The sequence below is a fragment of the Bos mutus genome, chromosome 9 (genome assembly GCF_027580195.1).
Source record: "Bos mutus isolate GX-2022 chromosome 9, NWIPB_WYAK_1.1, whole genome shotgun sequence".
In the NCBI taxonomy this organism is placed as follows: Eukaryota; Metazoa; Chordata; class Mammalia; order Artiodactyla; family Bovidae; genus Bos; species Bos mutus.
In genome coordinates, this window is record NC_091625.1 from 93,712,280 (window position 1) to 93,727,419 (window position 15,140).

The 15,140-nt window shown below is 45.0% G+C and overlaps 1 protein-coding gene across 4 annotated transcripts in view; it reads left to right on the forward strand.

Annotated features, from left to right (window-relative positions):
- Positions 1-619: 619 nt before the first annotated feature.
- Positions 620-15,140, forward strand: part of ZDHHC14 (zinc finger DHHC-type palmitoyltransferase 14) — a 298,788-nt gene continuing 284,267 nt past the window's right edge. For 2 of the 4 annotated variants that reach the window (XM_070376943.1, XM_070376945.1), the window contains exon 1: positions 620-1,754. In XM_070376943.1, coding sequence (XP_070233044.1) covers positions 1,510-1,754 — 245 coding nt within the window. In that variant the 5' untranslated portion in view covers positions 620-1,509. The remainder of the gene's footprint in view (positions 1,755-15,140) is intronic. The other 2 variants (XM_070376944.1, XM_070376946.1) reach the window with 1 other exon arrangement.

A 15,140-nucleotide genomic window follows, 5' to 3' on the forward strand; every position in this document is an offset into this window, starting at 1 on the left:
AACCCGGCTTGGAAGCCGGCGGGGAGGCGGAGATCCCCCCGCCCTCAGCTCCCATCCTGGATTCTGGCCCGCCTTGGCACGCCCCTACCCACCCTGTCGCCCGGGCGCCCCCATCGCCTTCCCGGGCAGCATTAGAGACCCCCCCCCCCCGCTTCCCAACACCGCGACCGGACCACGCGCCCCGCCGGGGAGGGTCACGCCTCCGCGCCGGTTCCTCGGGCCCCCGGGACTCGCAAGAATGGGTTTGCGTGTTGCTGCGTAAATGTGTGTCCCCGAGGCGGCTGCGACCGCGGGAATAAACCGGGAGGAGAAGCGGGGAAGCGGACAGAAATCTGTGGGAGAGCGATCAGCGGGTATCCGGCTGGAGCGGCCCTGGGGCGATGGTGGAGGAAGCCCAGTGCCCACCCCTGCCCCGACACTGGCCTCGCCGGGCCCGCTGGTGGGGACCGGGGCGGGGGCGCGGCAGTGCCCGTGCGGACTTCGCGGGGCGAGAAGGAGGGGCCGGAGGAGGAGCCCGGCGGGCGAGGCGCGGGCCACCGCCCACCGGGCGGGGAGGAGAAGGCGGACCCGTTCGGAGCTCGGCGCGCGCGCCGGGGCTCAGCCTTGCAAACAAGTGTCTGTGGCGCTCGCCCCGCGGCCCGGACACAAGCGCTTCGCCGCCCCCCGGCGGCCCTCCTTGTGCCGGGCCTGGCTCCTATGGGGCAGGACCGATCCAGCCAGCCCCTGGGCGCGCAGTCCTCCACCCGCCGCCGCCGCCGCGACCCTCGGGCCGGGCGGCCCCGGCAGCTTCAAGCGGGGGCCGCGGACTCCGCTCGGCTGCCAGGCGCGCCGGCGCGGGGTCGCCGCGCGATCAGCGGCGCCCAGGCTGTCGCCGAGCCCGCTCCCGACAGAATAACGTGCTTGGTTTCCCCACCCACCCCTGGGAGGGGTTGCTGGGGCCGCGAGCGGCCTCCCAGTTTCCATCGCTCTCTCCTGGGGAGGATCCGCCGCCGGGAGGAAGGATTAGAATAAACCTGAACCGCGGCGCAGAAGTGGCTCCCGGGGAAGCCGGCGCCGGGGCCGCCGCCTCGTGTCCCCTCGGGGCGCAGCGCTCGGGGGTCGGCGGGCCGGAGCCAGGCGCGGCCCGCGGGCCGGGGGCAGCGGGACCGAGCGAGCGGCCGCGCGAGGGGGCGGGCGCGCGGCCCACCGGGGGGCGGCCGGGCAGCCCCCTGCACCCCGCGGGGGCCCCGAGCCCCGGCACGCGGGCTGGACGCGAGCGAGGACCGCCGCCGCGGGCTGCGGGCGAGCCCCGTCCCTCTCGGCAGGGGATCGGGCTATGACAGCTGGGCGCCCCAAAGGGTTAACCTGGGTGTCCTCGGCAAAGTTGTCGCCGAGCCGGGAGCCCGCGTAGGGGCCGCGGCACCAAGGCTCGGGGGGCGGCCGGGCGGCCGGCGGCGGTCGTGGCTCGGCGGGGCCCGCGCGGCCGGGGGGCTGCTGGGGGTGTGCGCCCCCAGCCGGCTGCCCTCGTGGATGCCTCCCGGCGGCGGCGGGCCCATGAAAGACTGCGAGTACAGTCAGATCAGCACCCACAGCTCCTCCCCCATGGAGTCGCCCCACAAGAAGAAGAAAATCGCGGCCCGGAGGAAATGGGAGGTTTTCCCGGGAAGAAACAAGTTCTTCTGCAACGGGAGGATCATGATGGCCCGGCAGACGGGCGTCTTCTACCTGACCCTCGTCCTCATCCTGGTCACTAGCGGACTCTTCTTCGCCTTCGAGTAAGTGGCGGCGAAAGCTTCCCCGACGCCTGCACCCCCTCGATCCCTGACCCTCCCCTCGATACTTTCGTTTTCTAGAAGCCTTATCTGTTGTATATCGTTATATAATACAGACACCCCCCCACCACCACCTTTTTTTTTTTTTCTTTTCTTTCAAAGGTCTGTTTGCTGGTCCGTCCCCAGAGATAATGTAGCTCTGGCTCGGGCTCTAGAAGTGGAGGACAGGGCAGAGGGGGACACTTGGAAGGTGTATCTGCCTTGTTGCTCCCGAGGGTTGAGTGGCACTTTGGCAGGTGGCTGATTCTTGGCGCTAGCCAGATTCCTGGAGTTTGGGGAATAGCAGTCCAGCCCAGATGTAGCCTTCTGTAGGAAGCGGGAAGGAGGTAGATCCATGGAGGGGATCCACAGAGTTGGCTTCCGTTCCTATTCAAGAGCTGTAAGGGCATCATGTTAAACTCGGCTTCCTAAATCTTCTAAACGTCTTTGCTGAATATCGAGAAATCTTGGTTGGTTGAGGTCTCAGAGTGTAGGCCACCCCATGTGGCCTGGAAGGATAATTTCATTTTTCATTCCCCTTTAGATGTTCACTCTTGGTCAACAGTTTCTGATTTACTATCAGGTTTCTAAACGCTTCACTGTTTTTAAAAAAGTTTCAATAAAAAAATGTTCCAAGCAAACACTTTTCCCACCCCTTCCTGATATTTGCAAACAGGTTAAAAAGGAGACTGTAGGCCTGTTTTCAGGAAGAGTATGACACTGCATGGTAACTTCTGACTCCAGAAACAATACTTGGGGACTTTAGAGCTTTAACTGGAAAAAAAAAAAAAAAGTACATGCATGTCTTCTCTGTTTTCAGGAAAATCAGATTGGCTGGTAGCAACTATCCTCCTGCCAACTAATGAGGGATCTTCTTACTTATTAATAGTATTAGATAAAGTAGTTTAACCACATTCCAGAATCAATTTCAGTTGCTCTTATTGGGTCCAACATTTGCAATGCAACTTCTTATGTAATTCTTGGTATCTGATGTTCAATGAAACTTGTAGCTACTACTCCCCACCACCATTTAAAAAAAAGCAATATATTTATTGGGGGTTCTTTGCTTTTGCTGTATCCTGGTTATTATGGGGCATGATAATGCTTCCTGCTTCTGTTGGGTAGGGTTCATTAAAACTTTCTGTGTGTATTTACTTTTGTCTCTGATAAGTATTAATAGGCTCTGATTTTTTGCCTGATGTTTGATATTCCAAATGCTGTCTCAGTCAGAAATGGGTGACAGTGTAATACTATTCACTTAAAGCCCTCTGGCTCTGAGGGGAAGCATTTTGCAACTGAACATTGAGCCACGATGAACAATTTTAACAGGATTGAGTTAGAACAGGTGAGGAGAGAGAGCTCAGATGTAAGCCTCCGCCTCCCCCAGCCTTTCTTTCAGACAGCCCCTCCATTTCTGACTATGCAAAATGCTCAGGTCTCTCCCAGAGGTTTTAACTTTGGTGCACCTTTGAGACTAGCTGGTGGAGTCTGTCGAGGGGACAGAGGGCTGGAGGGTCAGGGTGTGGAGAGGCTTTCCGAATGACCCGAGAAATGCCCTGTTGTTGCTGCTTCTGTTCTCCTTGCCTTCATCCAGAGTCATCCTCTGGTCCTTACAGACCTGGGCAACTGGAGCGAGGGGCCATAGTTTGCAGCAGAGTCGTAACACATTTCGGCACTGACTTGATGATTCCATATGGCTGAACAGAAACGCCATTCTTCTAATGGCGGCTTTCATTACAGGGGGTCCCCTAGACAGTGTTCACTGTGTTCCTAATGTTAACAAAGTTTTCAGTGGATCTGTATTGCCATCTTTGCTCTTTTTAGTAAGGTTAAGAGTGGAGAAAGTGGATGAACTTTGTGATTGCATTGCACAGCTTCAGCCACAAGTGTGTTACATGTAGAATCATGAATATTTCATCTTCTCTAACACAAATCCCCACAGGATGGTTAGGGGTCCCCTCCAGTTATTACTCACCATCTTTTATTTTCTTCTTTTCACACACTGCTTTTTACTAAACCATCATAAATTCATTTCTACTTCTTCATCTCTCTGTGTGTTTCTTCCAAGAGTTCCCCAAAGTCCTCACTAGCAGGTTGTTAGGGATTTTTTTTTCTGCGTCAGTGTTAATGGATGGCTGTAGGAATAAACATGTGCACTGGGATTTTGTTAGCTACTGTCAGCAGCTTCATTTTTAGATCGGCTCTACGTGTATGTGTATCTTTGGTGTCCATGAGCGTCACTTCAATTAGGTGATTTCAGATTTCAAGGAAAGAAGGCTCATCGCAGCACGAAACCTCGGTTGCGAAAAATCATAGGGCCATTCAAACTATAGAATATTATGCTTTGGCAAGAATATTTGTCCCTGTATTGCTTTTAAGTTCATTACCGTTGGTAATGCCAGAGTGAAATTAATTTGACAGAGTCTCAGAGAACCAATTAGTCACATGCTTGGGAAATGAAATGCCAGTAGACTAACAGAGATCAAGACAGAATGCCAGTTTTGTTTTGCTCATTGTCTGCCCTCCTTCTGCCGTTCCTCAGTTATTTATTGAGCATATACTATGTGGTTGCCTGTTTTGGTGAATTTCATGTCTGGATAACTTTAATATTAGCAGAGTTCCATTTTTAAACATTAGACTCTGTGCTTCTCCATTCTGTCAAAGGAAGGCAAATATGAAATTTGAAAATAAGACATATAACTTCTAAACTCAGTTTTAGACCTCCTTTTCCTGCAACTCTTCTCCACCCCACCTCTCCTTTCTAACCTTTAGCAGATGGACAGGGAAGTGGACTTCCTGGAATGCAGCAATAGGTATTGATACTGTCTTCAACCCTGGAAGAAAGGCCGGGTAGAATGTTATTCCCAACTTGAAGATGAAGTGACAGAGGCTTGGAAAGCAACTGCCTAAGTCACACACTAATTAGTGGTGGGGCTTCAGGCAGCAAAGCCTGTGACCCTTCTGATGGTCTGGGCTGCTCCTCTTCCGTGTGTAGAATAGTGGTTACAGGTGTGTGTGCATATTGGCCAGACAGATCCCAAGATTCTGCCCAGAAGTATGACCCTAGACACATAATTTGACTCTCCTAAGCCTTAGTTTCCCAGTCTGTTAAATGGGATTAATAATATCGACCGTTAAATGTTGTGAAGATTAAAAGAAGTATATTTAGTACAGCATCTGATATGTACCATCTACTCATTAGATGGTACCTATTATTAGAGAAGGGCTTCCCAGGTGACATTAGTGGTAAAGAACCCACCTGCCAATTCAGGAGACGTAAGAGATGTTGGTTTGATCCCTGGGGAAGATCCCCTGGAGGAAGACATGGCAATCCACTCCAGTATTCTTGCCTGGAGAATCCCATGGACAGAGGATCCTGGTGGGCTACAGTCCATAGATTCAGAAAGAGTCTGACATGACTGAAGCAACTTAGCATGCATTATTAGAGCAATAGCCTCCCAGGGACACTGGTCCCCCTTTCTGAGAACCTGTGAAGGAAGGAGTATAGGGGTTATGAAGCAAGCATGACAAGGATAGCATATTAGGGCTGAAAAAAATGTGGAACCATGCAGCCTGCGGTTGAAACAGAGGAGCAGCTTTGCCCCGCCCCTTTTATCCAGACCCTGAGCAAGAACAGGGGAAACCTCCAAGAAGCAGGGACTGGATTTCATTTCCATTTTTGGAGCTACCATCTCAGAATGGAGAAGACAGAAAGAAAGCAACTAGAAGTCCACCTAAAGCAGCTCTCCAGTCTTTGCCAGTTAGGGCAGGGCTGTTTACCTTTGGGCATCTTTTATCTGACTTATAGAGGGCTGGTCCAAAGTGACAGCATTCCATGGGTGTTTAAGAGGGAAGGGAAGAGGTTGGTTGCAGTGCTATTGAGATGTCTCTCTATTCCTTGCACTTATTGAGGGCTGGCTCATTAGAGACTCTCTGCAGCGTCCTCAGACTCACACCCCAGAATAGTCATTTGAAAAGATCAGTGAACATTATCAATTTCTTTCTCTCTGACATACACACACAGAGCCCACTTTAGAGTTGAAAATTTGAAGGGAAAAAAAGCAAAAGTCTTTGGTCCTAAAGTATTGACCTTTCATAGTCTCTTGATCACCAGGGCAGAAAGGAGGAGATGAACTGGGGTGCACATGATGTTCTTGTTTCCAGGAGCACCCCTTGAAGCCAGGGGAGCAATGCTCAGATCTTGGAGCTGACCGTCCCCTGCTCCTGTGCTGTCACCACGGACAGTTTGGAGATGTTACTAGAGCTGAAGCTGAGGTTGCGTTAGCGTTCTTAAATTTCTCCTCACTGAGAAGTCCGTTGTTGATTCTTTAAAAAAAAGTCATGTTTTCTTCTCTCTTGTCGTCCCCTTGCCTTCCTTCCCTTCGTTACTTCCTCTTCCTCCTTCTCCTCCTTTTTTTCTTTCTTTGGCTCCTCCCCTCTGAAATAACTGGTAAATAATTGGTAGTCATTGGAACTGGAGTCCTGTTTGCCTTGAAGATGGAACAAGAGACTGTCCCCCATAAACAAAAGTGTGATTTCCAATAATAATGTCTCCCTTTTAGATTGGAAATCCTTTATTATCTAGTAGAGGGTACTGCCTTATAATATCTAAAGATAACCCATTCATTATGCGTGATTAACACGTGGAGAAGGAAATGGCAACGCGCTCCAGTACTGTTGCCTGGAGAATCCCATGGACGGAGGAGCCTGGCGGGCCATGGTCCATGGGGTCGCAGAGAGTCGGACACGACTGAAGTGACTGAGCACGCACGCGACACATAAATTCCGTGGGGATAGGGACTCTGTCTTGTTCACTCGTACTCCCCCAGAATTTATAGTAGCACCTTGTGCATAGCAGGCTCTCAGTAAATATTTATCATTTAATGAAATAATGGTAAAATTGAAACACACTGAAAAACAACTTCTGTGTGCTTTGGTTTTTCATTTTGTAAAGTTGGGAACTTTAATAAAATGTAGAATTAATAATATCTTATAGAACATTTGCCTCAGAAACATTGATTATAATGTAATTCAGAATCAAATATCATCCTTTTTCAAATGCATCAGTTGAAACAGAAGAAATCAAAGATTTTCTTGGTTACTTAGAAACTAATGACAGAGTTGGGATGTTCTCTTCACTAACCAAGATTTCTATTTTTTTTTTCTGTAGGTTTTAACTTAACGCTTTAAACAAACAAAGCACTCTGTGATATATATGAAGGTTACCCAACAACCAGCAGCACCTAGAATGATTTTACGTTTTACAGGGTCTTGACTTTGGATACTTGAATTTATATAATAGGATTCTTAAGAATTCTATCGCCTCCTTATATTTCACTGTTTTCTCTTAGCTAGTGACACCACGTTATGCAAAAAGGACTCCTGTAGGTTCCTATGATAGGGTGATGATCGTCAGTTATTTAATGGGCTGTATCTACATGCATGCTTGCTTGCTCAGTTGTGAACGACTCCTGTGACCCCGTGGACGGTAGCCCACCAGGCTCCTCTGTCCATGGGATTCTCCAGGCAAGAATACTGGAGTGGGTTGTTGTTTTCCTCCTTCAGGAGATCTTCCCAACCCAGGGATCAAACCCACGGCATCTCCTGTGTCTCCTGCATTGCAAGTGGATCCTTTACTCCGCTGAGCCATCAGGGAAGCCTGTGTCTACATAACCTGGAGACTTTTCTTTTGCAGTACAATGCTGCTCATAATTTATTCAAAGCAGAGTTATTATTTCTTAGCAAGGGAACTTAAATTCAGGGTTTCAAGGAAATGTGCTCCTTGTTTTGTAGATGAGGTTGTTAGGAAAGGGAAAATGGTGGTGGTCAATAGATGCTTATGGTCTTCCCAGTGGCTCAGTGGTAAAGAATCCACCTGGCAATGCAGGAGACACAGGAGGTTCGGGTTCGATCCCTGGGTCAGGAAGATGCACTGGAGGAAGAAATGGCAACCCATTCCAGAATTCTTGCCTGGAAAATCCTATGGACAGAGGAGCCTCGTGGGTTATAGTTCATCGCATTACAAAGGGTTGGACATGACTGAGCCCGAAATCAATAGATGCTTTAATTAGATACACCCAGAAATTTGAATCTGATAAAATGTCAGTTGGTTCAAGTAAGAGCTGGGGACCTTCTTAATGCTTTTATTTAGTTCTTCACTAAATATAAAAGTTGGTCCCAATTCAAACTAATTTTTATAAACTGGATGATCTTTCTTCTGTTTACCCCCTGTTTAAAAAATGTAGTATTAGATTGATACAGAAGATTGTATGTAACACACCTGCAAATTTGAAATAAAATATTATAAAGAGCACCCATGAAACTGCCACTCACTCAAGAACCACATTAATATCAGGGCTTCTGAGTATTACATCCTCTGGGTTTCAGCCCAGGGCCATAAATTCCCTGAGGTCATCAGTACCTGAGCTAGTCATTATTAATGCCTTGCCTTTTTACCCTCAAGCTTGTTGAATGTATGCATTCCCCAATAATAGATTGTTTCAGTTCAGTTCAGTTCAGTTCAGTCGCTCAGTCGTGTCCGACTCTTTGTGACCCCATGAATTGCAGCACATCAGGCCTCCCTGTCCATCACCAACTCCCGGAGTTCACCCAGACCCACGTCCATCGAGTCAGTGATGCCATCCAGCCATCTCATCCTCTGTCGTCCCCTTCTCCTCCTGCCCCCAATCCCTCCCAGCATCAGAGTCTTTTCCAATGAGTCAACTCTTCGCATGAGGTGGCCAAAGTACTGGAGTTTCAGCTTTAGCATCATTCCTTCCAAATAACACCGAGGACTGATTTCCTTTAGGATGGACTGGTTGGATCTCCTTGCAGTCCAAGGGACTCTCAAGAGTCTTCTCCAACACCACAGGTCAAAAGCATCAATTCTTCAGCGCTCAGCTTTCTTCACAGTCCAACTCTCACATCCATACATGACTACTGGAAAAACCATAGCCTTGACTAGACGGACCTTTGTTGGCAAAGTAATGTCTCTGCTTTTGAATATGCTCCCTAGGTTGGTCATAACTTTACTTCCAAGGAGTAAGCGTGTTTTAATTTCATGGCTGCAGTCACCATCTGCAGTGATTTTGGAGCCCCAAAAAATAAAGTCTGACTGTTTCCACTGTTTCCCCATTTATTTCCCATGAAGTGATGGGACCAGATGCCATGATCTTCATTTTCTGAATGTTGAGCTTTAAGCCATCTTTTTCACTCTCCTCTTTCACCTTCATCAAGAGGCTTTTTAGTTCCTCTTCACTTTCTGCCATAAGGGTGGTGTCATCTGCATATCTGAGGTTATTGATATTTCTCCCGGCAATCTTGATTCCAGCTTGTGCTTCTTCCAGCCCAGCGTTTCTCATGATGTACTCTGCATATAAGTTAAATAAGCAGGGTGACAATATACAGTCATGACGTACTCCTTTTCCTATTTGGAACCAGTCTGTTGTTCCATGTCCAGTTCTAACTGTTGCTTCCTGACCTGCATTTAGTTTGGCTTATTTTTCTATATAAAAATTTTGAAGGGACTCCCCTGGTGGTCTGGTGGCTAAGGCTCCATGGTCCCAATGCAGGGGGCTCAGGTTCAGTCTCTGAATAGGGAACTAGATTTGCATGTTGCAACTTAGAGTTAGCCTGCTACAACTAAAGATCCTGAATGCTGCAACTAAGACCTGGCACAGCCAAATAAATAAACATAAATATTTAAAAATGCATATTAATAAAATTTTCTTATATATAGAAAAGTAATGAAAATCTTTTATTTAAAAAAACTCTCCCTCCCTCCTCTCTCCTTCCCTTTTCTGACCTGTTGAAGAGTAAGTTTCAGATGTCATGCTCTTTATATCCATATTTTTCTGCATGTAATTCTTACAAGAAAGGATATTCTCTTATACACACACAGTATTAGTATCCATTTCAGGAAATTTAATATGGGTACGATAGTCTCATTCAAACTTTGCCTCTATCCTAGGACCAGTGGTTAAAGTTTATCATCGTGATATTTGTTTTCTATTTATCTGTTTTTTTCTCTTTTCTTCCTTCTTGCCTCCTTTTAGATGAATTGCCTATTTTTAGCATTCTATTTTATTTCCTTTAAAAAATGTGGGCTATATTTCTTTGTATTTTTTTAATTGTTGTTTGAGAAATTAGAATATGCATCTTTACTCTTTAATAGTCTGCCTCCAAATAGTAATGTTGAACTTCAAAACTAATATGAGAAACTTATTATAGTTCCACTTCTTTCACCCTATGACTCTTATTCTCATATAGTTTATATCTGTGTATGATACAAACCCAATAATGTGATTATTTAAAAGTGGTCAGTAGTATTTAAAAGAAACATAAATGTAAATACATATATATATATAAAATGAATAGACTTTAAAACAAAACCTGTACACGTATATACAATCTAAAAGACACATACACTTGTACATATATGAAAAAGCGATAATTTTAAGTAGAATTTTGTATTTATTCTCACATATGTACCATTTCTGGTACTGTTTATTTCTTTAAATGCATTATTTTTCTTGGGCCAAAGCGCATTTTAGCAGTTCTTGTGTGCAGGTCTGCTGGTGACAAGTTCTCTTAGCTTTTGTTTTGATGGTGGTTCTGCCTTCATTTTGAAAGGATGTTTTCACTGGATGTAGAATTCTAGTTTGACAGTTTCTTTTTTTCCTACCAGGACTTTGAAGATGTTAGCCCATTGTCTTCTGGCCTCTTTAATTTCTAAGATAAGTTAGTTTTTATATTTTCTATTTCCCCCTGTATGTAATGGGTGATTTTTTTTTTTCCAGCTGACTTTCTTTTTTCTTTTTTCAACAGTTGAATGAAGACATACTGAGGTGTGGTTTTTCTTATAGGGATCCTGCTTTAGATTTACTAAAGTTTCTTGGATCTGTAGATTGATATCTTGAAGTTTTGGTAACTTTCCGTCCATTGTTTCTTCAAAAATTTTTTGTCCTATTCTCTCTCCTTGCCTGGATCTTCGTTAATTTATGCATGATACCATATTATATAGTCCCATACATCTTGGATTTTTATAATTGTTTTACTTTTTTTTTCTCTTTGTGTTTCAGTTTGAATAATTCCTGCTGGTCTGTCTTCAAGTTTACTGATGTTTTTCTCTGCTGTGTCCTGTCTATGATGAGCCCTCTTTGATACCTTACTTTTTGTTCTGAGCATTCCTGTGTTTGAAAAACTAGTTTTTAAACACGAGTTAAGAAGAACAGTTTCCATTCTTCTGCTAAAAATTTCTGTTTGTGTCCATAATTTCTACTGGATCCTTTAACACATTTTTTGTTTTTTGGTAGTTATTTTAGAGTCCTTGCCTTACGATGCAGTATATCATCTCTGGATCCACTTCTTTTGGCTGTTTCTTCTCTTGACTGGGGCTTACAGTTTCTCCCTTCTTTGTGTTCCTCATAATTTTTGATTGCATGCTAGATATTGTGTGTAAAAGAATTGCAGAGGCTTCAGTAACTTAAAAGGGCATGGACTTCTTTCAGGCCAGCAGTGTGTGGGCTGAGTCAGTCTCATTTGTAATTGAAATGGGTGTGACCTTTGGTGAAGCTTTAGTTACATTCATGTAATCACTGACTTCAGATATTTTGAGGGAAGAATAAGAACTTTCCCTTTAGCAGGGACTGGGATCTGAATCCTGATAAAAACTCTTAATGCTCCACAGCTCAGCACCAGCTTACTGAGCTGTGGGAGATTTGTTTTTCAGGCAAAATGCCAGCTTTTTGGGTTACTGGAGAGCTTTCTTTGTAGTCCTGTCCCTGCGTCTGTACCTAGGACATCTCTTTCTGCCCAGCTGTTTGCTCTCAGCTTTTGAGTGGCTGCTACAGTGCCCTGGGTAAAGGTGTGAAGTGCCTGAGAGAAATTCTTCTCATTTTTCTACGCTCTGACCCCTGCCCTATCCTTGGGAAAGGTCCCATAAGTGTCAGGGCAGATCTTTCTTAAGTGTCCTGCCCCATCCCAAGCTTTTGGTGTAGTCTTGCCTGTATTTGGTGATGATCCACAGGGAAGAGTTGGCTGGTGGTACAGACCTACTCTGTGGCTGAGTCTCCTTGGAATTCAAATCCATATAGCAGTCCACATGTGGCCATTAGCCTGGTTAAAATTTTGCTAGTTTTTCCTTAACTCCTGTTTATGGTGGATTCCTGTTCTCCCTGCCATTTGGTAGGAATGAAAGCTACTCTTGGCCTTTTTTTCCTTTGGGGATGGGCTTGACACATTTATACTTCTTTGCATCCTCAGCTCCCTGATATATTTTAAAAACTGTGCTTTTGTAGCTAATCTGGCTTACTCTCATTGACAGAGTGGGAGTGATTGCTCTTACAACTTTCAACTTGTGATTTTTTTTTTTAACTTAATGTTGTGTTTCTCAGATTCATTTATGTTGTTGTACATCTATGTAATTAGTTTTTATTGCTTAAATATTTGGTTTGTATACATATGCTCAATTTATTCATCATACTCTTTCTAATATTTCTTTGACTTCTCACTGGTTCTTGGCATTTACTTTCACTTTATAGAATATGCAAGACTGCCTCCACATAGGCTTTGATTTCTTCTGAAGGGTGTCCTGGCACTGCCTGTGATATCTAGACCCAAATGTTTAGGTCTGGGTAACAGAGAGTTTAGCATGGGATGCATTCTGTTATGCTTCTACATGATGATATTAATAAAATATTTATAAAAGTGATAAATCATGACTATCAATTAACCATTGAAGTTGTATACAATTAAGAGCAAGGTTTAAAGAAATATACATCCTTACTATTTGACCTAAGTAGTGCAGTGGTAAAGAATCTGCCTGCTAATGCAGGAGACACAAAAGAGGTGGGTTCAATCCCTGGGCTGGGAAGATCCCCTATTGTAGGAGATGGCTACCCAGTATTTTTGCCTAGAAAATTCCATGGACAGAGGAGCCTGGTGGGCTGCAGTCCATGGGGTTGCAAAGAGTCAGATATGATTGAGTATACAGGTATATGATGAGTGAGGTACTTTATCACAGATTTTATCTTCATCATCATAGTTTGATGCTAGTTTTTAATAGATTTCAAGAGAAAGCTTTAGGTTTTCCCCCCTCATTTACAACACTCTAGGTTTGGAAGCTCTTCCCTGATCTCATGCCTGACTTAGACACAGCCCCTCAGAGGACTTGTAGTTAAGATTCTGTTATTGACCTCTTCTCATGTAGCTGCTTTTCTTTGACAGTCCTGATAGAAGGATTTCTGACTGAACCTGCCAGCCCTCCCTGCTCTTATAGACTCTTTGGTCTCCCTGCTCTACTTGAAAGAGAAAAGTCTTTTCCCCTTTCGTGATCGGCCCAGAATGAAGGGAAACGTGATGGCTGTGTGTGTGTGTGTGTGTGTGTGTGTGTCCTTTTCTCTGGACTCCATTTCTCCAGGCGGTAGAGGTTGTCCTCTCCTTCATTTAGGCTTGTTTTGATCCCTTCCTCCTTTACCCTTCCTCTGAGAGCTGTCCTGCCATTCAAATGGACTTCCCCGTCCCCTAGAGAGTTTGGAAGTCGACTTGCTTTCAAGGGAGACTGTTTTATTTTAGAACATTTTAAACATGTTTGACCAGAACCAACTATTAAGAAATGTGAATTTCCATACATCTTCAAACTGGGCTTTCAGAACTTCTGACTTCAGAGGCCAACTGCCTGGTCTTTCTTCTGAGAACCATCAGAAGGTGACCAGGCTGGGTAGGGTGGCTGATAGAGGAGGGTGTAGCCAACGGTCTCGGGGGCTGGGGATGTGGTCTGCCTGGAGATAGTCTTATCAGTGGGGGAGTGGCTGGCTGTCCCTCTCATTTGGGAAAGAGCTTAAGCTTTAGAGTCTGCTCTCTTTTGGTAGCTTTCAGGTGCTTCTGATGAAAACAGAGGAATAGCTTATTTTAACACAAAACACTGGAGTCTGTGAGAGGCGTTAGTTCCACTTGCTGTGATGGAAAATTACTGCGTCTCCTTGTACAGATAGCAGAAATAGGTTGGGTCCCCACAGTGTGTGTTCCTGGCTATTTCCTTGACAAAATCCAGTGTCCTTCCTCCCCGCGCCACCCTCCCCCCTCCCCCACCGGCCAGTTTTTCTTTTTCTTTTTCTCTCAGTGGTATAAGAGTGTGTGACTATTTTTTTTTTCTCTCTCTCCTTTTTTTTTTAAAAAAAAACTTTTATTTATTTATTTTTGGCTGGGCTGGGTCTGCATGCTGCGTGGGCTTTGCTCTAACTGCGGTACGTGGGTTTCCCATTGCAGCAGTTCTCTTACTGTGAAGCACAGGCGTGTCTCGGGCGTGCAGGCTTCAGCAGTTGCAGCTCCTGGACTCTGGAGAGCAGCCTCAATAGTTATGGCGTGAGGGCTCCGTTGGCATGTGGCATCTTCCCGGATCAGGTATTGAATCCGTGTCTCCCGCATTGGCAGGCGAATTCTTTACCACTGAGCCACCAGGGAAGCCCAGTGATCTGATCTTTCAGCTTATATAATCAATGGCACTTGTTGTCTTGAATGGTACTGTTTTGGGGTTTTTAATGCTGTGAATTTCCCATCCATCCCTTCTTGATGGCAGATAAGGGCATACTTGAACATATAAGCCAAAGTGAGGTTAAATTCTGCAGCTCTATATAGTCTGTTGGTCTTTCTACCCAGGGAGAAGAATTCTGTACTCAGGTTGTCTCACACCTATCAACTTGATATAAATTTCCCTGCTCCTTTTTAAGATAGTGAGCCATGCAAATTAAACTCCAGAATGGTCCCAACACACACATTCAAATGATGATTTCTACTCTGTTCAGGAGAGCTGCTGAGTTCATGTTTATGTACCTATTCCATTAGCTTTAAGCATATTTTGCATAGAATATTTCAAAAGGTATGCTCTTGTCTTTTAAAAAATAAATAGATACTGAAAGACAACTCTGTCACAAAATTATTATTTAGTCAGGATTAACACTGAGTAACATTGTGTAACAAGAACCTTTTTGGCTCAAAATAAAAAAATGGTAAAAACTATTACTTAGAATTATTAATTATGCCTTTATGGAAATAGGAAGCTATTATATTATATATTTATATATATATATTTTTAATGTGGGCCATTTTAAAGTTTTTATTGAATTTGTCACAATATTGCTTCTGTTGTTTATGTTCTGGTTTTTTGACCTTGAAGCATGTGGGACCTTACCTCCTCCACCAAGCGACTGAAAATACCCCCCCTGCATTCTATTTTCATTTAGAAGTTGAAGTGACAGCCAAACAGAGTCCCACTCATTTATAACTAAACTCTTCCGCCTCTTGGCTGTGGATAGTTAGGATTGATCGATCGGGCTAATGTCGTCTCCTAGA